We start from the raw sequence: 25881 nt of genomic DNA on the forward strand, positions 1-25881 counted from the left end.
TAATGGTCCTAGTTCAAGGATGAGGTGGCACTCACTCCGATCTTTTACTTTATCTATCTCTTTGTCGAAACGTTTGTTTTGGGATGGAGTGCGAACGAAGTAAAAATCCAGGTAAGTCATACAGTCAAGGTGCCCAAAACAAAAATCTTTATTTATTATTACTTATTATTTGTTACTTTATTTTACTTATCATTTATTATTTTATGTATTTATTTATTTATTTTTATTATTATTTTATTTTATTTATTATTTTCAGGTAGTAATAGATTAATCAATTAGATTCCGAACTTTTTATAAGCTCTTTGATGTTCCTCCAATATAAATTTTGGGACAAGTTTTATTGTTTTTTAAAAAAATTAAAAAGGTTTTTTCAGTTATAAAAGCAATCTTACGACGAAATTTAGACACATGCTAGGTTCTCCGATGTGCGTAATTTTTTATTGTTAATTGCATTTAATATGGGAGAGATAGAGTTCGAAGTTATTTGAAACTTTTTTTAGCTACAATCTTATCAAAGAGGGATCGCCATTAAATGCAATTTGTTTTATAATATTTAATTCTTCTTAAAACAAAAGGCATTTAACAATGGTTGCGAACCCTCTTTGATAGATAAGATTATAAATATCTATCTATCTATCCCATATTAAATACCGAACTTATTTTTAAATTTTATATATACGACCATAAAATACATATTCGAACCTAGCAAGAAAATTTCGAAACGTCTATCTAAATTTGGTCTTAATATTGCTTTTACAACTGAAAACAGAATTGGAAAATTTAAAAAAAAAAAGCGAAAAACTCAAAAGTCCGGAGTCTACAAGTTAAAATGTAGATCGTGTCTCGAAATTTGTATCGGACAAACAAGTAGAACTTTCAAAAAAACGCCCTAACGATCCCATAAGAGCGTATAAAAATAAAAGTTCGGGTTCTAGCTATGCCATTCATTTAAATTCGGAAAAATTTCACGATAATTTTGATATTTTATATAACGAAGCAAGAGATATTTAATGACCAATTGGATTTAAATGCGTCTTCGATTGAAACAGCTGTCATAAAGTAATAAATAAAAATCAAAATTCGGACATTTTTGTTCTAATTTAATTGTGTAATTTTTTTTAATCAATTTTGGCAGTGCGAATCGCTTAGCGATGCGTATGAGAGTCTGTGGGACGAACAAAGTGATGGAGTGAAGAGAATGATACTCTACATGATACTTCGATCTCAGAAGCCTCTGGTGTTGACCATCGGACCGTGACCATAACATCTGCCGTGAGGGTGAGTCAAATCATCCACATCAAAATCAAATCTGATATATTTACGTCGTTTTTGCAGATCATGAAGGCTTCGTATCCCTACGTTTCATTGATGATGAATTAACCTACATTTCACTACACTTCACTATTGAAACAAGTTATTTTAAACATTGTTATTGTAAATACAATATATAACTCTTTTTATTACTTTCATTTTCTTCAAACGAAAACTTTTCGTCAATGTATTAATAAAAACCCCCTCCAACTTATTTTAATAGTATAGAAAGTATGAACTACGTGGTATAACATGGAAAAATCAACATTTAATAACCACAACAAATCATTCCACATGGAAGGTCTTGTTTGCCTTTTAAAAAATCTGCAAAATTAAACTTCCAAAGTATTTCACCCATTTACTTTCACGCATCCACGAATAACGAATGTTTCCTACTCTCCTGTTCCCACGTAAACGTCTTATTTACAGGAGGCGTAATCCTAGACCAGTCTTTAATTTCCATAATTATATGGAAGGTAGGGGTACGTCGGATACACTAACATATGGTCTGAAATCTTCCCTGTAATATTGGCTGTTTGTGGGAGGTATTTTGCTTTTTATAGATCCGTTTTGGTGTCGGAGCGTCCAGTTTTAAGTGAGCTCTATAGGCTGTGTTGTCTAGCCAGCTCCTATAGTTTTGTCGGCCAACGGTTGGCTAAATGTAAGTATATTTCGATTTACAAACTAGCAATTTTACAAAATAATATAACTAAAAGATTAGAATAAAACAGAATTCTTTAGAATAACAAGGCATAAAAGGGTAATCGACCACCCGTATTTGTTATAGCAGGAAACAATGACAGCGCAAAAGCTACAGATCCTAAATTTTTCCAAGTACTGCATGATTTTCGGGGGATTATGGAGACTAAATTTCCCCAGCCGAAACAAATTCCTCCTTAAGCTGTACGGTATCTACTCTTGTTTCGCTCAAATTTACATTCCCTTACATCTGGCGTCGATGTGTCTGCACTTCTTCTTCGCGTTACGAGACCGGACCCAAACCACCGAACACCACGTGAAAGAATTCGCGCTTATCCTCACTCCTTTGATCACCGAGATTGCCGCCATATTTTGTCAAAGTCACAACTTTAAAAGCATCATATCTAATATCATGGACGAAGAGGAGAATGTTTTGATGTCTGAACAAGACGAAACTTTGTACCATCACAGGCGGCAGTTAAAATTCTGTAGAACCGTCAACATGGCGATCTTCTTTTTTCCTGTGTGTACAGCCCTATCTATGACTCTGGAAAACACCAGAACCAGATTCAAAATTGACCGGTATAACAGGGAACATAATGCCACGTTAGAAAAACCGTTCCCGTTCGAGTGGTATCTCTACAAGTTCAACAAATACAACCACCAAGTCGTGATGCTGCTGGCGCAACATTTTACTCACATGCTCATAGTGTTGCGCATAGTATCGACGAAAAACATCGTGGTCTCTTGCATCATTTTTACGCCGTCCGTCTTGAAACGGTTACAGTCCAGGTTTAGGCAAATGTCGAGGCAGGAAGGAGACACCTTGGAACATGTAAGGGATCTCATTTCTCAACATCAGAAAGTTATACGGTAAGTAAGGTAATAGTCGCTAAAATAAACCCTGTAAAAGTTAGCAATTTTGTTAATGTAGAAGTTGATAGTATTTAAACAAATTTTGTTTAAACTTTTGAATAGATTTTTAAGTAGCTGCTGTTGGTGTGCGGTTGTCAATTCTTTTTTTTTGCGGATAATATTTACCAAAAGTATTTATCGGATCAAGGTAAAAATGATATATTTTATTTCGTAACAAGCTAAGTAATGCAATAGTCCATAAAATAAAGCTTATAGAAGTGACCAACCATTTTTAATCTTTGGGCTTGGTAGAATTCAAACAAAGGCCGATTACAGTTGCGAAAAGATTTTTTGATATTACAAAATCGGATAGTTATAAGGTAAATAAGGTAAGAATCCCTAAAATAAGAAACCCTATAGAAGTCAGTAATTTTTTTAATGATGCTGTTAAAAAAAAAAATAAGAAAAAATTTCTGAATTCCTTCTGGGTCGGTTGTTGTTGAGTCGAACTTGCTAACGTTTCCCCAATCATCCCGTTGGCTTCTTTGGAGCTTGACTGAAACTGGCTGAAGAAGCGAACAGGCCGATTGGCGAAATGTCAGCAAGTTCCATTCAACAACAGCAGAAGGAATCCAGAAGTTCTGTAAATAGTATTACAGTAGTTTATTTGGAAAATTAATTTCCATTAGTGTTTCGAAAATGTTTAGATTTTATTTTGCAAAATCATGAACTTATAAAGGTAATCCATCAATAGACAATAAGCCATGTAGAAGCAACCTTTTCTTAAATTTAACTACTATTCTTGTGAAGTTTCCAATTTTGTTATTTTTTACTAATAATATTTCCAATTTCATAACATCAAAAAATTATAATGTAAGTCACCTAATCACTGCAAAAGGAAACCGTATAGAAGTGGCTAAGATTACAGTGCAGTTGTGGAGCTAGTCATCCGAGCGTTCTAATGCATTTCTTTGTCAATTATTCACGTCGTTTGTTCAACATTTCTACAACTGTTTTAGGTATGTTGGTCAACTCAACGACTCAATAAGGTTCGTGATTTTGATGGAATACCTATTGAATTCGCTGAATTTCGCCGCTGTCTTGGTTCAGTTTATTTCGGTAGGTATATGGGAAATGTTTGCTCTGCGGATATTCCAAAAGCTGTTAAAGTTTAGGCACGAGTTGGAGTACTCTCCTCTGTTCTACTTCTTCTATTTGTTTGTTCAAACTTTCTTTCTGGGATGGAGTGCCAACGAAGTAAAAGTTCAGGTGAGCCGCAGACACAACACTTAAACAACAACCTTTTAGTAACTTTAACAGAGTGAAGCCCTTAGCGACGCCTTGTATGAGAGTTTGTGGTACGAACAAAACGGCAGAGTAAAAAGAATGATACTTTACATGATACTTCGGTCCCAGAAGCCCTTGGTCCTGACCATCGGACCTTTTGACACGATGACTACAGCGTCTGCGGTCAGGGTGAGTCTCAAAACATTCATAGAAACTTCAAACATCACATATGTATGTTGTTTTGCAGATTATGAAAGCTTCGTACTCCTACGTTTCGCTGATGGTGAATTAATCTTAGAGAACCATTACCAAAAAAGCTGGTCTCTACCAATGGATTTTCTGATATTTGTCAAGGCACTTTAGAATCATTATTATATTTCATTTAATAACAGTAGAGACAAATTATTTTTCTCAATGATCTAAATTTGAATTTGTCTAGACATAAATAAAAGGCCCATTCCATATGCAGAAAAGCAACCCCAAACCATAACGCTTTACAGTACCAGAAACGTACTTGGGATCTAGCATTTTCTTATCAGGTCGACACTACCGAAATTTCTATTCATCATTAAATAATACCCTTCCAATTGTTGGCCTTCCAATTTAAATAGCGAGTAGCAAACAGGTCAGCATCACGAATTTTTTTCGAAAGGAACTGTTTTCTTGCCGTTCTTCTTCCAGGAAGTCCGGCTTCCACCAAATGATGTCGGATGGCTCCCGAAGACACATTTTCTGTGCCCAATTCTGCTAAAATCTGACTTGCAGATAAACGTGGACAGCTTTGGCTAATTCTCCAAATTTAATGTTCTGCCGAAACATAAATTTAATTTAAAAAAGAGGGCGACATGTTTCGCGCAGACCAATTTAAAATTAAAACACGGAGAACTAGATTTCGTGTATTTCTTGTATTAGCTATATTTAACCTCATTGCCTAAGAGAATGGATGAATTTTTCAATTTATTTAATATATGGCAACAGATTTTTTTATGTAAATGTAAAAAAATGGAAATAGGATACAATAAGCATTATTTTTCACCACCCAGGTCTAATGTGTAAACTGTGCAACGCAGAAGTCAGCAGCATTCGTGCGTATTTACTTTCCTCTCTTCATGCATACAATTCCTAGCGTCGATAGGCAAAGAGAAAAACCTGAAGGACCTGTTTCAAGAGCTCTCCTTCATTATAATATTTTCGATAGCGGAAGTTGGCGCTGTACTTTGCCAGACGGACGACTTTAAGCAGATTATGTCTTCTATAATTGAGGCGTCACGCTACCATGCGGTACAGATAAACTTTTGCGACGCCGTCAACTTGATGATTGTCGTCTTTGTGTTCGGCATCATGTCCAATAACCTCTACTTTATTTCGTAAACTGTCAATTTTAGTTTGTTTGTAAGTACACCGGATAGCGGAAACCACCTATATTTATTTTGTTTATTTTATTTTATATTATTTTATTTGGATAAATGTTTCGACAGCTTTCGGGTGTTCGTCGCCGGTGCCGAGGCCATTTGGACAAATGGGGAAGACCACAAATGATCGGAGATGGTAGCATATGAACGAAAATTCCGAACCGCGTTTGATTTCGGGCGGGGGGTGGTTTGTAACAGCCGATCCGCCATCAGCTGATTCATGACATATTCGTGACCGAATGATTAGGTTAGCACCAGCGATTTTTATAGGGATATCAAGTTTGAAACTTATTTAAAATGATTTATCATACTAAGTTAATATTTTATTACTTTTCTTAAACAGAAATTCAGTTAATTGTGGGTAGTAAATTCATAGGGTAATGCAGATCAGGAACAGAATCCCTTAACAAATAGTTTTTCACGAGAAGGTGTAACGGAACGAAGTAAAATTGATTTTAATATTTTATAGAAGCTCACAAAAAAGGTATTTTGCATTATGCAATAAACAAGTAGTCGTCGGATAGGGTAGGCCCGCCTAACATAGCGCGCGCCTGAAACGGATCATCGCACATAAACTATACGATCTAAAGTCGGCCGAGTTAGGCTATAGGAACAGCGCGTCGGCGTGGCTTACCCGAAGATTCGAGGTTCGAATCCCGACCGCGACATCAATCACTTTTTTCGGCTCTCAAAAATACTTCACATTTATTTCTCGCCCCGCACCCCCAACGTAGTGCAGTGCCACTATGAAATTTCTTTTTTCTACGAACCCTTTTTTTTTGCCAAAAAGGCACTAACGCAAGAACTACAATAAATTTTATATCGAAAATGAAGAAAAGCAACTAAAGCAAAGTAAAACAAATGCGATCCAAAAGGAAATGCCAAATCAAACCGACGAAATAATTCTGTTCCACTCACATCGAAGGGGATTGAAATTTGGCAGGCAGGTAGATCGCGTCGAGGCGATCATTATTTGTCCTATAAATTTTTGCATGCAAAATGTTGTTACACATTACCCTAAAAGTGACTTTTAGAAAATGTTTTAAAATGCCCAGGTAAATCGCGTCGAGACGATCATTTTTTGTCCAATAAACTTTTCTCTAACTCTTAAGGGAAAGGCAGAGAGGGCGAAGAAAATTGGAACATTAAAAGTGGTCGTACGGGGTTCAAACTTCGTACCACGTTAGAGAAAAAAATTATTCTTCAAAAATATTATATTCTCGTGTATTTAATTTGATTTTAGCCAAGTACAATTACTATTTAACTTGCCTACTTCTAAAATTTAAAAATTGTTAACTAAATTAAAATTACGTCGGATTGTAATTCTACTGAAAGTTAAAAACCAAATTAATTAACAGATCTTATACATGTTCTAGATTTGTATTTGTTTTCAGTAAAGAACAATTACTACGTAGCTTGCTTCAATATAAAGTTAATAAATTGGTGCAAACAGCAATTCTGGGGCATTCGCCAAGAATTCAAAAAATCTGTGGAAATCAGCAATTAAAAGTGGTCGTAGGGGATTGAAATTTGAGGGGCAGGTAGATCGCGACGATAATTTTCTGTCCAATAGAATTTTCTCTTACTTGTAAGGGAAAAGCAAAAAATGGGTGAAGAATCGGAAAATTAAAATTTAAAAATAAAAAAATTATAATTACATCGATGCCTTCTCCCACTTCAATCGACTTTTTTCTTGTTACCTTTCGTTGCCTTTTTTGGTACTTTTTCCGTGGAACTATGTTTCTTAACATCGTTTTTCTTATTCCTTCTTCCAGTTTTTTCTGGCGAATGTATTTCCCTCTGTGTAAGTATCAATGTCTGTATTTCTGAATAAAATACTTTTATTACGATCTTTTTTTTTGTGTCATTTATATTTATTCAAATAGATCTGTAGTATAGGTAAAAAAATATAACATTTCTGAAGAACGGGTTCAATTTTAATGAAATAGTTCTGGCATTATCTAAAAAAACATTAACGTTCATAATTTTTCATGTAATAAAAATGCATATTTTGTTCATTTCAACGCATATATTGATAACATTTAAACGCGCATATATTTTGTTCTTTTGCTTGCTTTTTTTCCGCTCAAATTCTGAGTATTCTGACAAGCTTTTGATGTTTTTTCTTCAATATACCGTCGTAATTGTTAATGTAAATTAATGCTTTTCCTATCGGATACTTTCATTTGTATAACTGTTACCATAGAATTTACCTGACCGTCTAACGTCGAATAGTAAATAAAATGCAGGTTGCGGGACTCTCTTCGCGTGGAAGCCACATTAGAGCTCCTAAAAACACAAAAGGTAGTAAAATTTAATTACCCTCATGAAATCCAATTAACCGTCCGCGTTGCGGGACCGCGAAAGCGGTTCACTCTAATTACGAACAAAAAAAAAACGGACTCAATATAACATAATATTAATATTATGCCAATTTCTACGCTCTCATAACCCCGCGCGGCCATCATTTTCAAGATCTTTTTTGATCTCTCTCTCCCTCTCTCTCTCTCTTTTTCTCTTCACATCCGTCGGTCCTCCGCGCCCGTTTCAAATGGTTACATTTGCTATTGTGAAATAGCGGATCCCCCCGAATTAACAATTAACCTAACGTTTGCATCACGTGACCGCTAGAAAGGCACATGGCAGCGCGGATGCGGCGTTGTCGCTTCTTCCGAGTCTGTTCTTGGCGTTAAGTTCATTTATAATCCATCCATTTATTCTTTCAAGAGTCAATCTCGAACCATCTTTGATAGACCAACTTTGCACAAGATGCCAACTGACGGGCCTCATCTTTGCTTGTTCCTTTATGACATGACTTTTCCATCCTTTTCTATTTTTTTATTTTTTTCGTTGCAGCCTCCCGTATTTACGAGTCACATAGATGCCATTGATATTTGGACATCACAGACGCGCAAATAGAGGTGTCAAAAATAACCCAAACTTTCTTCATTAAACTTCCACGAAGACGAACATTTCTTACATTTTTAAAAAGATTATCCATTTTTAAACAAAATCTTTTGCTAATGATTCATAATTAAATGAAATTCATTCATGAAATTGTTATGGCTAAACCAAAACAATTATTCTACGTTTGAAAAAAAATGACCTCGTCTCGGAAGATTAATAGCCGATCCGGCAACAGCGCTTTAAAGACCGGCGCGTTGCATTCGATGTTATTACCTCGCAGTAATCCCGGAAAACGCGGAAGCGTCGCGGCGCCAGTAATACCCACTCAACAAACGTACGAAATATTGCAACGAATCGCCGATATCTAATAAAATACGGTGAGAGTGGCGGAGACCTTCCGAATTCATATGTAGCCAACGCAAACTTTCATCATGTAGGGATTTGGGTGGAAGGGGTGTATTAGGGTGCAGCTGCGCCGTTAGAGGGGTAGCGGGTGTAGTAACGGATAAGAGGAAGGCAGAAGCGTCTGCTGGGTGTGTTGAGTGACTTCGGGATCGCCGTTTGGATTAGAATTGGAACGATTGAGGTATAATTAGACATCTACATAATTTTTATGTGTGTGGTGAAACACCCAATACTTTTGATTAGTTTGGTTTCATTGATTGATAATGATTGTTCTCGATTTATCATTACCTTAACTATCTCAGCTCGCATCAATTTAAATAAAATAAACAAAAATACAATGCATACAAAGTTATGAATCAATCATTCCAGGTATTTTTCCGGTGGATTATTATTAAGCAGTCTAACCGGTGTATATAAGACGCAGCTTTTGGAAGTGATCTTCTTAATTTTCGATTATTCGCTAGTCATTTGTTTCGCTAAATATGAGGGGCATCCCGTTTTAAATAGTAACCAAAACTAACCAAAACGACCAAACCAAGTTAAAGATATTTTTGCTTCCATATAATCAGATGTTGGGGGAATGAATATAAGCCTCTAGAAGAACTTTGGAGAGGTGTCTAAGTCTAAATTTAATCTAAATTCTTTATCAAAGATTATACCCAAGTTAATGCAGATTCGGATTTAATTACGAGCGATGATTATTTGAATATTCAAAGCGCGATTCGAAGCATTTATGTAGTCCTTTTGCGGCTTCCACTGCGTTGATATCTGTGTGACCAGGACCAAAGCCGATGTTGCCAACTCATTTGGTGCTACGAGAATGTCAGCCAGAACTTTGAGCTAACCAGGAAGCGTAGTGTACCCGTAGCGAAATCCTGATTGTGGTTTCGGTAAACGGTTAGTGAAGTAGTCACAGAATTGCCTATGAATCAGTTTTTCAAATACATTAGAAAGAACTGGCATCAAACGAATAGGTTAAAGGTCTGGAACAATATTAGGCTTACTCATTTTTCATAACTTCTGCTACCTTCCACAGGGCAAAAAGTATACACTCTTCTATGCGTATATTAAAACGTTGAGGCGGTAAGGAGTAAAGTTCGTTATCGCCTTGCTTTCCAAAGTTGTGAGGAAATGTATACAGGGTGAACGAAAACAACAATTTTCACAGAAAAAGTAAATAATATTAAGGTTTCTGGTTCATATTCAAGTCAATGGATTTTCTGACTAGGGATGTTACGATACCATCAAAGTATCGATACCTACTCATTTCGATAATACTCAAATCTTTTTTCAATACTACTCAAATAAGTACTCCTAAAGCACTTAATTATTTTTTTTTGAAGGACAATAATTAAAACAAAATTAAGGAGGAAAAGAAAACTTTTATTATAAAGGTTTGCGTCACGTTAAGCACGTACTTTAAACAAAAAACTCCATGATAACATTGTAACAATAAGTCGATGATAAAAATAAATAAAATTATTCGTAAGCAATCTCTTGTATGTTTGATAATTTATGATGGTTGACAATGAAAAAAAATAAGGGCGGACGTCTTTCTCGCGTTTGGTTCGGGCTCAGTCGAGTGAAGTCGGACGAGTTCGGCTTGGCTGGCGCGAGACAACGTGTCACCACAGATCAGATAGAGATTATGTTTGTCTGATGCGTTCGGTTTTTTTTTTTAATGGTGAGGCTGATTCGATTTGATACCAAATACTTTTGTTTCGATACCGAGCAAGTATGGCAAGATTGATTCGATGCTATAAATACTTGGTATCGAATCAAAAGTATCGAGTACCTACTCGTATTTACTAGTATCGGAATATCCGTATTTCTGACTGTCCTTAGGAACAGAACGGCCATGTTGTTTCGCAGATCATTACAATGCAGTAAAATATGGTTATGGGCAAAAAATTACTTAATATTTCACTATTGGATCGACATTTTTTTTAAATGCGTGACATCGTAAGCGAGAGGCGCTTCGCAATGCTTTCGGGGAAAAAATTCAACATTTCGTGCGTTTAAAATTAAAAATATTTTATTTTGTCGTACTTGCTTTTTAATTTTTGTATTTAATTCTAAGTTGGGGCAGTCTAAAATAAAATATTTTCGGCCGATACCATGCAATTAACTTAAGAGAATGTAGTATCAACAAAGATTTTTGAAATTCACATTTTGGATGCATTAAATTAAATGTAAAACTTCAATACGATACCTGTGTCGATGCTTGTGCATAAACATTTAATTTTTTGTTTTATTTTTTTTTTCTTTGTATTGAGAATTTTGCCTTAACAAGTCTTAAAGTTCTTGTCGAGTTCTCTTGACTTCATTACATGCGCGATATTCACTCTGTTTAGTAAACAAAAAGGTTATTATGACAATTATGCGACTACACTGGTCGTAGCTACTGAGCCATTTCAAAATTAAATTTATATTTGGATGACATCGATTGCTATGCCTTAAATTCAATAAGTATCAATATTTTGACTTGCCGCGGATTTCACAGAAGTGGTTATCGGTTTCGATGGTTTTCAAGTATCGGAAGTGACACGGATACGCTTACCACATTTTCAATGGGATTAAAACCGGTCTGGTACGTATCACTACGAGTGGTACCTTACATATATTATGATCAAACCACCGGCTCAGGTACGAAACGTAATAGTCCAACTTGATACGGGATCGAGTGCGTGATAGAAAATGCCGGATATTTGTTACCGTTATGCATAAATAAATTCTAGCCGAACATTCAAATATTTATGTCGGATGAAAACTTCTATTTAAATTAACACAAATTTTGGCTGGTGCCCTGTTCGCATTTAAGAAAAGTTCAGTTTCCTTCGTTTTTTTGCTCATCATTTCTCAAATCGTCCATTGTTTGCTACTGGACGGTATATATTTTGTATCTTCACAAAAAAAATCTAATATCGATAAGTCGGGTGAGCCAGGTGGGGATCTTAAAAGTGGTATTAAGATGGGCACTTGAAATTCGCGCGTTGTGAGCAAATATAAAATATATACCGGGTTTTAAAAATTAAAACATATACATTCGCTTTATTTCCCGACAATAATTGAAAATAGAGAGAGAGAGAGAGAAAAAGAGCTATATATTTCGCTATTTGCTGTAGCTGTTACGTTATTGTTTTCAGTCACGCGGGATTGATGAATCGATTCTCGCCTATGGTCCCACCGTACGTAATTTAACTAATAATGGCACGTACCGAATCACAAGCTTCATTAAATGCGCATATACGGGTGAACTCGTAATTACCGATAACCATCTTTGCGGAATATAATGAGCGGTATTCCATTTAAATAAAAATTGACGTTACCGTTCTAGGGCAGGTCGGTTTAGAGGTTCACGATAAATAAGCGTCCCCTTATCGATTCCAACGAATAAATTTGAAAAATTTTTGATATTTAAGATTTCAAATACTCGCCGAAATTTGCAAAAACGCGAGTGTATATACAGGGAGTACCAAATTTTCAACATACCGGCTGTCTCAGTAAAGGCAAACAGTATTCACTCTAGGTACCGTTAATATAAGGGAGTTATGCAGAAAACGAGTTTTACAATTCAATGTGCCAATCGCGTCCTCTTAGAAACTCAAATTTACTTATTTTTTTTTTTTAATTTTTAGGAACATCCGTTTTCCCTTACCTTACCGGATGTTTCAAAACTAACGGGTCATAGAATGTCGCAATATTTATTTAACTTTTTAACTTTTTCGTTTTTTGTTACTAACGTTCGCAATTCGCAACTTTAAAAATATAATTTCTGATAATACAGGGTCTGTTAATGGTAAAAGAGGTTATCTAATATCATTTTATCAGTTGAAACCCTTTGAGGGCCAATTAAGAGATAAAAATTAGAAGCCCAGAAAAAGGTCTAATCAAATTTTATGAATAGTTAACTTTAAGGCAGTTGTACATCTTGCACAATTTTTTTCATATCTACGTGGTGGATTTTTATGGTGTTTTTCAATAGGATAATGGCCTATTCCGTCAATACGGACAAAATTTTAGTCCATGTTTTTTTCCTTGGTGTTCGCTTGCAGGCTTTCCTCTTTTCCATTATTTTCTTTCGAAAATTTACAGAAAAAACATTGAAAATAACCCCAAAATACGCGAGCCCTGTCGAAAGCCGCAAATCAACAGGTGGAATGCAGAACACCAAAGCAAGATGCCTCATCGAACAAGCCAGAAAGGCATTTATAAGTATGAGAAGATTTTTCACAAGGTCCGCTACATTCAAATCAAATCAAACCAAAAAATAAGGAGACAAAAAGAAGCAACGTTTGCCGTCAAATCCCAAACTAAAAGCATGGACGGTTCGGTTGCTCCTAGTTTGACATTTTCCGCGTGGCTGTATTTAGAACTGCGTTAGCTATTTGGATCGCCAACATTTCAGTAAGGCAGAGCCTAAAATAGTACAACTCAGCTGGCACTGTTGTTACCACCAAGTCTTTTGCGTTTGCCGCAATGTTAAAGCCGTGTTAATAACTTTTATTTCGTAAAATTTTGATTTTGCCCCCCTTTGGCCAACTGTATTCTTGCCTGACTCACACAGAGATCGCGTGTTTGTCCAAATTTATAGTTTTATATCCTTTCTTGTTTACCCCGGAGATAAGATAAAAGACGTTGATAAAGTTACGAGCTGGTCTCAATTTTAAAACTCCTTGCTGAGACGCGAACGCGTGAAATGGCAGCATGGGTTTCCTCGATATCTTTGAGAAGGTAATTTTTACATTTACCGGAACTTTAGTCGACCAAGTTAATCGGAACTATAATTTAATATTTTGTTGCAGAAAGACAGTATCAAACATCCGCGAGACCGAAAAAAACTGAAAGAGAAACAAATTGCCTCCAATATTGACAGGTAGACAATTTTTTTTATTAACAATGTTGTATAGATTTTTTTTTAATAACTTCATAATTTTTGTGGGTTTAGGATGCCATTATTAGTCAATTGTCAACTGTGGGTAATTATATTTTTTTACGACGTATTTTCTATGTGTGGCGTTTCCAGATAAAAAGAAATACGCCTTAAATACTTTTTCTTCTACGTTATTTTCAATTTTTTAATTCACTTACAACATGCCTCAAGAAGGACGAGAAGGTATTTTAAGTTATTTGCTTTAACTCATTTCTGCGGCAAAAACTACGGTTTCCATTTAACTTTTCTTGATACCCTTCCGAGTTTCTGACTTAAAGATGTAGGGAACCTTATTAATTTACATATATATTACAATATCATTGTATCATGCCTTCTTTTGCAGCCAGCCGAGGCAATCGACAGGCAGTGCTCACGCCGAGATAAGAAAAAAGAGCACCAGAAAGCCCGTCACGCAACGGGACCCGGGAAACACCAGGAACGAGAATGTCACGCAAAGGAGTCGTCGAGGAAGCATAGGAATCGATGTATGAACTTCTTTATCACTCTTTTTTATTAAGAACGATTCATACCGACACTTAACAGTTTTCCAATATTTTAATTTTTCTAAAAAATACTAGTTTTCACGCTCACACGCATATTCGACTTTTAATTCGATGCTGCAGGATGGCTAAGACAAACGAATATATTTGGAACATTTTAATTAAAAAAATCGCGAGTTGTCAGGTAAAAATTTGACAATGTCGTTTTGTCACTGCCGGACTAATGCTATAGTAGTAATCTTAGGCAGAAAGAAGGGTAGAGTATATGGAAAAGGTCAAATAAATCGCAAATTATTAAAAATAAAAGATTTTTGTAAGATCTTTCAGAAAAAAAAACAGGGTGTTTTCTAATCGAATGTCAGTAAGTACGGAGACAAGCATTATTCTTACAACTTCCAATCATGTCTAAAGAAATTTAATTTTATGATTTATTTCAATCCGATGTACGGTAGTAACAAAAATGAAAACCTCTTCTCCCTGTTTCATTAAAATACTTTAACGTAAACTTCAATAAATTAAATAAATTTAATCGTTCATTCATCTTGTTGTTAGGATGTTACGTTATGTCATTAAAACCGTAAAAGTAAAGGAAGAGTCTGGTAATTTTTTTTTTCTGAAGGTAACCAAAAAGCACATGTCTTGTTAGATGCATAGTTTATGTTTCACAAAAAAAAGTTCTCGATTTAACCGGTTATTTGTTCATAAGAATAAAAAAAAAAACAAGAAATTAAATTTCTTTTGGGAATTGTAAAAATAGTTTTTATTTGAAGATAAATCAGTGGCGTACCATCAGTGTTTGCCAAAATAGACATGGGAAAATCCGTACTCCTACCAGTGGTGTATTTTAAAGTGGTACACTAAATAATGCCTCTTGATACATAGTACATGCGTGCCAAATTTCATTAAAATATCTATGTGTGCTATTACAAAAGTTAAGACGTTTTGGACATATGGTCACATGAAGTTTTCTTTTTAAAATGGATACGAAAATCGCACCCTTAATTATTGATATTTAACACCCTGTAATACCCTGTATATTGATCGCACCTTTCATTTTTTTTGTTTGGATTCCAGAGAAAACAACCTAAATTTTTGACACGTCAATCGTGGATCGATACCAAACCTTCACGGACTAGACCGAGCAGTGCCGTTTCGCTTCAAAGGTAATTTTTTATGGGCAACAAAATCCCATTTACCGGAAATCGCAGTTTCAATGCGCCTAATCTAGCAAATTTTCTGAATAAAATTTATCGCGAATTTAATATTTTCACAATGCATTGTATTTATGTTGGCCCGCGTATGCAGACATCGAAATAACACGTAATTAATACCCATCGATAGTAATTTTCGGAGAAAGTTTCGTTTTGTTTTGCCTGATTTGGTGTTTGGCGGTTCTATTAAAAGACTGAAAATGGCCGATAAAAGGACAATTTGCGCATAGTTGATATATATAGATATAGAAAATACCATACTAACTGATACTAATTTGTAGTATTTCTGATAATGTAGCATTTGCCCTGCTGCTGCTCTTGCAGGAACTGAAAATGTTCTTTTTTTATCCGCCTGGCAATTAAAAATGTGAGGAACTACAAGAGGTTTCATTGGTTTTTTACCACCCATTAGTTTAAACTTTACATGATTATCGATACCGTCCGCAATGTGAAACAAAAAAATCACTGCAAAAAAATTTTTGTTTCTCTCCTTCGTGTTTTCATGCATGAATTCATCTTATTTTATGCTCTAAACACCGAATCTGAGTTTTTTAATTTAAAGTATAAATTATTATAAGTAAATAAACAAATGTGGCGGCTTGAGTTTTACAGTAAAAAATCCTAAATTATATTAACAAAACTAATAAATATCGTCAGTTATTTCATTATGGAGTGATAGAATTCATAGATTCCATTGGAGTTTCTCGGTGAATTGACCAACAGAAATCGGCAAGCATTGCTGCTGACCATTTTCCATTGTAGCGTTTTTCAATTTGCATTACGTCCTGATGAAACCTTTCACCATGCTCATCTGATACAGCTCCAAGATTTTCAGGAAAGAAATCTAAATACGAGTCTAAAAAATGGATCTTGAGTGACATATTGCATCCTAAAGGTTTATAAGCAGAAAGTAGCTCCCGAATGATTTGTTGATAGTCGTCACTTTTTGCGTTCTCAAGAAAATTATGACACACCTCCACAAACGCTACCCAAACTCTTTTTTCTGCTTTGCTCAACTTGAGCTCACGTATCTGCGGACCTACAAAAGTTCCTTCCTTCAATTTCGCGTCACTGATTCGAGGAAATTTTGTTTTTGAGTATTGAAAACCTGCACCATCTTTATTCATACCTTTCGCAAATTTTTTTATGAGTCCCAACTTTATGTGAAGGGGTGGCAGAAAAATTTTCTCGCATGGCACTAACGGTTTATGAGAAAGATTTTTAAGTCCAGGAGTCAAACTTTTTCTTGATGGCCAGGTTTTTACTTTGTAATGTTTGTCTCTGGCGCGGCTATCCCACTCACAAAGAAAACAGCAAAATTTTGTATATCCTCCTTGTAGTCCAGTCAGTATAGCGACAACTTTTAAATCAGCACAAATATTCCATAGGTGTTGAGAATATTTAATTTTCTCAAGTAATACCTCAAGGTTTACATAATTTTCTTTCATGCTTGTAGCATGTGCAATGGGGTATGGGTATTTATTACCATTATGAAGTAGAACTGCTTTCAAGCTCATTTTTGAAGCATCAATAAAAAGTCTCCATTCACTAGAATCTTCTGGAAAACTTAGTTCTTGAAGAAGCCCTGTAGCATCATTACAATATACCAAATCATCTTCTTTGGAGAAGTAACTTGTAAAACTTTCTTGCCTCGTACGATTATATGAAACTCTGGTACTTTTAACCAATAGATTCCACTGTTTTAACCTTGATCCGAGTAACTGTGCCTTAGATTTTAAAAGTCCCAAGTCTCTAACAAGATCATTTAAGTCGCCTTGTTCAAGTAAATGAGGTTCTGTAGATGGACGTGAAGATGCAGATAGGACGTTCGGATAAACAATCTTATCTTTATTTTTTTTCGAGAATCCTCGTGTAGATGTCATGCAGAAACAACAATCATTCTCATGATTTTGAGGCTCACTCCAAATCATTGGCATTGAAAACGGCATGGATTTGTGACTTTCTTCAAGCCAACGTCTCAACGTTCTTGAGCAGCTATTGCAGCATACTTTTGGCAACCAGCTTTTATCTCGCTCATCGATAGAAAATCCAAAATATAGCTTATAAGCTGTTTTAACCAGTGTTTTTAGTATGTATTCCCCACAAATGTAGCAAAAATAATCTGAGGAATTTTTACAAGTCCGTGGCATTTTGTAACCTAAAATCACATAAAATTAATTTTAAAACAACTTTCAAACTTCTATTTTATATTTATTAATTCTACTTTAAAAAAAAATACTCAAACTACACATCAAATACTTAAATCCAATGTGGAGAGCATGAACTTTATGCAAAACTTACCAAAATATTTGATATAAAAGGTAAACAATTAAACGACAAGTTTTCACTGAACTGTTGTAGTGTCACAATGAATACTGCGCATGCGCTTATGTACTACCATAAAAATCACCTTCGGCACTTCCTTCCTTTCTCTTACAACTCTCTGAAACTCATTTTGTATGTATATTTACTTTTTGTAACGTTGACGAACGAAAAAATTGAAAAAAAAAACAAAATCTCTAAATATAAAAAAAATAGATATAGATAGAAAAAATCGGCCAACGGGGATAGATTCAAAACGTTTGAATCATTATATTTATCATAAAAAATTTTAAAGGAGGCACCTAATTAATACTTTTACTAGGTAGTGCATTATATCTAAATAAAATTAGTAACTAGATATTTTTTATGTTTAGGTATGTATGTAACACAAAATATTATAGGCTGGCACACGCTTTTAGCCGTTTTAAGAATGAAAATTTCACCTGGATTTTTCACAGTTTCACTATAAATATAGTTTCGAGTAGTTCCGATAATAAACACAAAAATTGAACATTAAACACTTAAAAAGCTAGGTTAACGAGACAAATTTGGTAAGAAATCAATGACAGATGCTTGAAATGGTTGTCGCGCATTTTGCTTTGTTTGTTGTTGTTGTTTAATTATTTATTCTGACATAACTATTGCGATTTCGGCGTCCGTATTTGGTGTAGTGTGTTTTTATAAATAAACACGCATTTTAGTAAAATGAAAAAAAGGTGATCGTTTAAAAGATATAAACGCCCAGAGTCCGGCCCTGAACTTCATCGAGACGCACGCCTCGCGCCGCAACACTTTCGTTTTGACGTCCGACGACGCCAAATTTCCCGACGGTAATCCTCCAACGGCGGCGTTTGCCTGCCGCGCGGGATTTAGATTAAACGTTATCGCCGTGTGTTTGCGCCACAACTCAATTCTCGAAAATTTCGCTAGTCGCGGCGCCCCTTTCGCTCCTTTTTATCCGGGATCGCTCGTAAGTACGACAACGTCGCATCGAAATCTCCCAACGGTCGCCAGCTCAAAAACACAAGCCGTCGATGGGATCGGTTACGCCGACGTTGCCGTCTCTTTTCGCTGCTTCCAGGGGATGGGGGAAAACCACGCGGTCTCTTAGAAGTTGCGAAACTACTTGGTTCTTATCTCAAAACGAAAATTGAAACTGTTATGTCGATACAACTCTTAAAGTACTTTTCTTTAAAGTTTTCAAACAAGACCTGTATAATATAAGCATGTTTGCAAGATATTTTCACGAATTTTCTCTTATTGCTTGCAATAATTTCATGCTCAAACAGACAAGGTTGATTAACCCAAGAGTTTTTACTAATAAAAACAGATTTAATAATACAAAACAGTTGACGAAACAGCTAAAGCGAACTATTCGATATCCAACAAATACCACTTAACTTTTAAAAATATGCGTATTATTTTTCTTTCAAAATGGCACAGGAATTTTGTTTGTCAGTTTTGAAATGCGCATGTAAAAGTGGTAGCTAAGACACAGCTTTTTGCACAACTGCTCTGCCTGGTTGATACTTTTATTTTCCGAAATTGGCATTTAATTGCATAGTCATTTTTTCCAATAAATTTACTGCAAATACAGGGAACAAAGCCTCGATCGGTGGCAACGCTGGGAGATATTATTGTGTGGCCGATGTGATTCCGTCTCGCTCCCGATCAGTTGCCGGCGCGAAACGAACGCTCCGTAAATTGTAAACCGACTCCGCAAGGTGGTTTTTGTGGCGGCGAATATTTTCCGTTTTGTTTTAAACGAGCAGCGGGGACGTGTACGCGTGAATTTTCTCGATCGAGCCGCGAAAATGTCACCGAAGTCGGTGCGTGGTAAACTCGCGTCAAGTTTTGAGGTTATTCGTTCGTGTGAAAGTCGGCCCGATGTCGCGAATTGACCTGGCGATTTTAATGAAACGTTCTTTCTTAGCGTTTTGTTTGGAAATTTGCGTCCGTGGACGATAGGGCCGAGTGAAACGGGTTCGAAATGTGCTTGTGGGGTTCAGTGTAAGGTTATTGCACCTTGAATCGGTTTGTATTTATTAGCAAAGGATTTTGAATTCGTTTACGTGGTCCGTATTTACAAAATGCTCGGAATATCCGTTGATAGCTCTCCCGATCAATGTACCGGGCGTCCTAGCAAGGGGAAATTTGAAAAAAAAAATTCGCCGAAACTTTCTTATATTAATGATACGAACGTTGTCTTAAAGCTGAGATAAATTCAGCGTTTTTATTGTTAAATATTTTTTACTATTTACTCGGGCGGAAATAAAAGTCGATAACTCCAAAACGGCTTAATAGATTTTACGAAACATGGTGTCGGTAAAAAGGGCCGAGTGAGATAAGTGCGATTGAGTAGATAGTCAAACATAAGGATGATAAAAACCCCGTCTCAATACCTTTATCCTAATCTAAAATATGAATAAAATAATTTAAAACCCGAAATAAATTTTCGTAAATATTAGTTTTTTTTACAATACCATAGACTTTATGACTATTTTGTGATATCCTTATCTGTTTTCAATCTGTATCAATTTTAAGGCGGTATTGTTTAGTAAACCAGAAAACCGAAACGTCGTACTTATAACTTGATAACGTCAACTTGTAGGCGAGTAAAAGTTGCGACGAGAAAATGTCGTCTGCTTTCGACAGTTGTTTTTTATCGAGGCCGGGAAAAAAAATCCAAAGGAGACCGTTTTAAATTTATTTATTTACAATATTTCGCACGGCCATTTAAAATTGTGTGCAAGAAAAGAATATCAGTGACCACTCTTCGATCGTCCAATGTTTTTAGGGCGTTTAAATCTTGGGGTATTAAGTTATGATTTTCTTTGTGAGAGATGCATCTAAAAAATTTTCTCTGTTAATTTTCAATATAATTTTTGCATACTTTATACCATTATCGTGCTCTCACGATTACCGAGAATTTAAGAAAATCTTGTTTTTCTGCTTTAATTTTTCTTTGTGCACCAATCATTTTTCAAAGGTAGAACCTACATAGGTAATTTTTTGTACAAATTCAGCAAGCTTCAAAATTATGGGTATTTTTTTGTTCAACAGTATATCGTTCTAACCGTAAAGGAGAGTCGGAGCGGTAGCCGGGCTTTTCCGATGAAATGTGTGAACCAGTAACCGACATTTTTACCATAAAGTTAAGCAGGTCAGTAGGCAATTAGACATCAGCCACGCTTAACTACGCGCTTCGTAAGTCATTTCACCGTGTCCCGCCTGTAAGTGGCGAGAGAGAATTTCCTTTGAATTTATAAACCGGTGGTTTTAAATGTCTCGGTCCGGATTTCGGACAATTAAAGACAGACAAACTGATAAAACTCGCTGCGGGCTTCAACTTTTATAAATGCACCTGGAATTAATTAGTTTATCGGCTCCTTATAGGGAATAAAGATGGAAAAAAGTTTAGATACAAATATAATATTTTATCAAACTTAATTTCAATGTTTGTTGAATGTTACGGTTGGTTCTTCGCTGTTTACTACTACTACTACATATTTGGTATTTTTTTTTTAATAAAGGCATAGAATGCTGCTTAAGGGTGTTTTCCACGTGATTCTGTTATAAACCTGTCTTATATCTTATCGTCTTAAAAATACCAAGTGAGTTTGTTGTATTGAGGTGTTCAAAACAAAAAGTTTCTTGAAGATTTATAGAAAAATGGCTGCTTGAGGGTTTTCCAACACAAGGGCTTATTTTGGCCGTAAGATACGTTGTTACAGCTAGTTTCGGCACACCATGTATATACGGACAGTCTGCATTCCTTCAATCTTACAACAATACTAACAATTTTGGTGAAATTATAAATTAGTTCTAAAATATTAAACAAATTAATCTAATAATGCGTAAAATAAAGATATTTTCTCTGTTTTTTTTTTGCGTATTCGGATTCAATTGTAATTTTGGCGTCGACAGAAAATTAAGAGTTGCTAACCAAATGAGTTAAACAATCAATCAAATGACACAAAAAACTTACCGAAGTAGAAAAAAATCGATAAAAAAAATTGATTGTTTTTTATTTTTTAATGAAAATACCCTTTTTCAAAAAAAGTCGTAAGCGTATTTTTGTAGATATAATTTTCACACACGTTAATTTTCATACAAGACGAGCTTAGTGCATAAATATAAGATGCCACGTACACACACACACACACACACAGATATTAATTATTCTGCGAAAAAGTAAATTTAAACATATAGAAGTAAGTATAACACGAAAATAGATAACTTGTAATAAATATTATATAAAAAGTCCACCATTTACAATACAACATACAGCTTTAAAAAATAAAACAGGGTCTACAGTTCTACAGTCGACACTAACTCAATTTTTTACGATCCGCTGTCGTGGGCGACATAAAATCATCCTTTTTCATTTTTTCCTTCCTGTACTTTCTCTTTGGCGATCTTCGGGGCCGCGTTTATCTTTGCGCGCAAGTCACAATCCGACTGTCACTCCACTCACCTTTTTGCTCATTTTACTCCGAACTTTATAACCCTTGCCCTTCAAATCTTTGTCCACGGTCCTGTTTAACTTGATTTTCCACAAAGTTAGAGGATTTTTGTAATGTCCTATAGACTTTGTTTAAAAAAAAAAAAACAACTTAAGGAATCGACCTGAAAACGTTTTTTTATTTACAGGGTGATTTTAAAATTTTGGTTGGGGACGTAACTTTTTAACTAATTTTTGTGAGTTGACTTTTTGGGCATATTTCGGACGTAGAATATGCTGGTAGGTATACTTAGGCCACATTCTTTCAATAATAAAAATTGCGACCGGCATTTTCTATCGTAAAAGGGGGCGTATTGCTATTTTCTCTGCTTCGAGCGTCGAACGCGTTGATATTTAACGCTCGCCAGCTTGCGAGTAGTCAGGGGACACACCTGTTTAATTTCCAACTTCGTGGACGCCATGGGATGTCGCAAAGATTTAATGGATTTTGATACACTCGCTTACTTAGAGGAACAAACAGAATTTAAACGGTTATACGCGGTAAAATCTCGGTATCAATTCGTTGCTGACTGACACTCGCGTCAATACTGACACAGCGGTCAGGGCCTACGATGGTACGTCCAGGTGGGCCTACTATGCGTGTTCGCTTCAGTGTTAGATTTCACGGGTACGTCGTGGATTGACCATTTCACGAATTTCACAAAATTTGAAAGATAGTTATTAAATTGGGTCTTCCTAGGTTTCACAGAAATAGTCGGGGACGTTAGGGACGCAATTGGACCTAATAATTTTATATTACATACACCAAATTTTCCCATGATTTCACGGGTAAATTCAATTCAATTCGCTTGCGGGCAATAATAGCTTTTATCGTAATTAAAAATTAGCTCGTATTGTAATAAATAGATTTCAATCTTGCAAATGAAAAACAACCAATCGGGATTTTACAAAACTTTTCTGGCGATTTAAGCGCGTTTACCGATCGTACCCATATGTTTTTCGTTTTGCTACTATAATAAATGTAAAATGAAAAAAAAAACAAAAAAAAGTAACATTAAATTTAGTATTCAAATTGGTTTGAATATATCCATCGATTTCTTCTACTGGAAGCCTTTGTTGTATATTTGGGGTTGATTTACTTACAGAATGGCTAACTAATGACAAATTATTTATTTAAATGGCGACATGTTTAAAGAGTTCGAAATATTACCAATAAAACTTTTTTCCTCTGTAATCCTAGTCCTATACCGTTACATTTCGCAGACTTTCTGTCCCTTCTTATTGTTATTACAATTCTCATAAAAAAAACACACCTCGTTTCAATACAACCTTTTACTGAATAAAAAGTAAATAGTTTTTGAAGTCGTGATATTTTGTTGCGATTTGTGAGAATTTTTCATTAAATAAGTGTCTTTAAAGAATAAACAAATTAAATTTTCTAAAAAGTTACACTGCGAAAATCTTAATCGTTTAAGATAAAACGGTAGTTTGTTATATACAGTGTGTCCAAGATAAGGATGCACAGCATGGGGATCTCGGCAACTATAAGAGATACAGTGTCGGTTAAATTAGACAAAAGTTGCGCATTTTGATACCGAACAAGATCCCGTTTTACGAATTTGAAAATTCCAAGCCGTTCCGGAAATATCCGAGAAAAACCGAAATATTGCGATTTCGTTTTTATTATTTTTTAAAGCTATTTGAAAGGATATGAAAAAACGGAAAACACTTTTCCATTGGCACTTTGACGTTAACAAATTTTCATTACAGCGTTTCGATTCCATGGAACCACCATCAACTTTGATTTTTCTTATGGGACGGGAAAAAAGTACACACAGTATTAGGTTGTGCTTTTCATTGCGAATTCAACGATGTACGATACAATACGGTTACTTATGTTTTTATCCAGAAAAATGGCTTTTTAATACATTTCAGCATTTAAATGGAGTAGGCCATGACAAAATGACATCCAGTCAATTTCAATGACACATTAATGTTATTTGTCTTTGTTATCAGTCGATCATAAGTTTATTCCTTTAGTTATTGTTTTTGTATTTTTATTGTTGTTGTCTTTTTCTAATTTATTTTGTTCTACAATGGAGGGAGGTAATTTTACAAACGAAGAAAAATGTGATATGCTGTCTTGCTACACCTGATGCCAAAGAAATTGTGTGGAAGCCGAGCGTATGTATTCTAACAAATACCCAGAGCGGAGACAACCTGACAAGAGTATTTTTCGGCGTTTGTTATTTAATCTGAAAGAATATGGATCATTTAAGAAGCCTGCATTATCCCGACAAAAACCTTCCAATGAAGAAAACCAATACATTGTTCTACAATCTGTTATCGAAAATCCACAAACTTCTACCAGAGAAATTGAAGACCAGAATGGGGTAGCTAAATCTACAGCTCAGTTTATTTTAAGGAAAAATGAATTTAAGCCTTACAAATTCAGAATATGTCAAGGATTAAAACCGGGTGACGACGAACGACGTAGACATTTTTGTGAGTGGTATACCAGGATGTGTGATGAGAGTTTTAATTTTCCATATAAAGTGATTTGGTCTGATGAAAGTATGGTGACCAATAACGGTATTTATAACAGGCGCAATACACACTATTGGTCGCAACAAAATCCACGTGTTAATAGACTATCCAGACATCAAGTTCGCTTTGGGTTTAATATTTGGTGTGGGATTTTTGGTAGCAAGATTATAGGCCCTATTTTCTATAATAATTCCTTAACTTCCGAGCGGTACCTTGACATCTTGAGGCACGATTTAGAAGATGCCTTAGATGATTTACCGCTAGGCGCTGTGCAAGGCTGCTGGTTCCAACAAGATGGTGCCCCAGCCCATAACTCCAGAGAAGTTCGCCAATATTTAACTGAACGGTTTGATGGGAAATACATTGGGACTTACAGTGAAACACCTTGGCCTCCAAGGTCCCCGGACTTAACTCCCTTGGACTTTTTCTTATGGGGCTACATAAAAAATGAGGTATTCAAAGAATGTTTTGACAACGAGGACCAATTACGTCAATCAGTACGAGCAGCGTTTAATAAAATTACTCCTGAAATGTTAAGTCGTGTTTTGGAGTCTACCGTGAGACGGGCGTACTTATGCCTAGAAAATGGAGGTCATTTATTCGAACATTTGTTATAGAATTTGTTTTTCATTAACTTGTTGGATTTAGTTGTTATGTTAAATGAACAGTTAGAGTTAGTAAATAAATAAACACATTAACTCGAACTTGTCAACCATTTTCTTTTGCCTTTCATCGTTCGGATCTCATGGCCTACTACAATAAAATACTAGAAATGTATTAAAAAGCCATTTTTCTGGATAAAAACATAAGTAACCGTATTGTATCGTACATCGTTGAATTCGCAATGAAAAGCACAACCTAATACTGTGTGTACTTTTTTTCCGTCCCATAAGAAAAATCAAAGTTGATGGTGGTTCCATGGAATCGAAACGCTGTAATGAAAATTTTTTAACGTCAATTTGGAGAGATTAAAAAGTGCCAATGGAAAAGTGTTTTCCGTTTTTTCATATCTTTTCAAATAGCTTTA

At 35.4% G+C, this 25881-nt stretch overlaps 2 protein-coding genes across 5 annotated transcripts in view; both read left to right on the forward strand.

Annotated features, from left to right (window-relative positions):
• Nucleotides 1-1896: 1896 nt before the first annotated feature.
• Nucleotides 1897-5263, forward strand: LOC132706293 (odorant receptor Or2-like). 4 transcript variants are annotated; one of them, XM_060677550.1, is made up of 6 exons: nt 1901-1972; nt 2099-2883; nt 3885-3984; nt 4036-4134; nt 4186-4341; nt 4400-5263. In XM_060677550.1, exons 2-6 carry the CDS (start codon nt 2108-2110, stop codon nt 4442-4444), a joined length of 1176 nt encoding a protein of 391 aa, XP_060533533.1. In that variant the 5' UTR covers nt 1901-1972; nt 2099-2107; the 3' UTR covers nt 4445-5263. The 4 variants fall into 4 exon arrangements, with proteins under 4 accessions (XP_060533532.1, XP_060533533.1, XP_060533531.1 ...); XM_060677549.1 differs by having other exon boundaries at nt 1897-1972; nt 2102-2883; nt 3885-4134; XM_060677548.1 differs by having other exon boundaries at nt 3885-4134.
• Nucleotides 5264-13431: 8168 nt separating this feature from the next.
• The window catches only part of LOC132705865 (uncharacterized), a 29393-nt gene continuing 16943 nt past the window's right edge, over nt 13432-25881 (forward strand). Inside the window, exons 1-4 of the mRNA XM_060676802.1 lie at nt 13432-13610; nt 13682-13752; nt 14153-14294; nt 15384-15472. Coding sequence (XP_060532785.1) covers nt 13584-13610; nt 13682-13752; nt 14153-14294; nt 15384-15472 — 329 coding nt within the window. The 5' untranslated portion in view covers nt 13432-13583. The remainder of the gene's footprint in view (nt 13611-13681; nt 13753-14152; nt 14295-15383; nt 15473-25881) is intronic.

Source organism: Cylas formicarius, unplaced genomic scaffold, assembly GCF_029955315.1.
Source record: "Cylas formicarius isolate icCylForm1 unplaced genomic scaffold, icCylForm1.1 PGA_scaffold_8__14_contigs__length_24414737, whole genome shotgun sequence".
Lineage (NCBI taxonomy): Eukaryota > Metazoa > Arthropoda > Insecta > Coleoptera > Brentidae > Cylas > Cylas formicarius.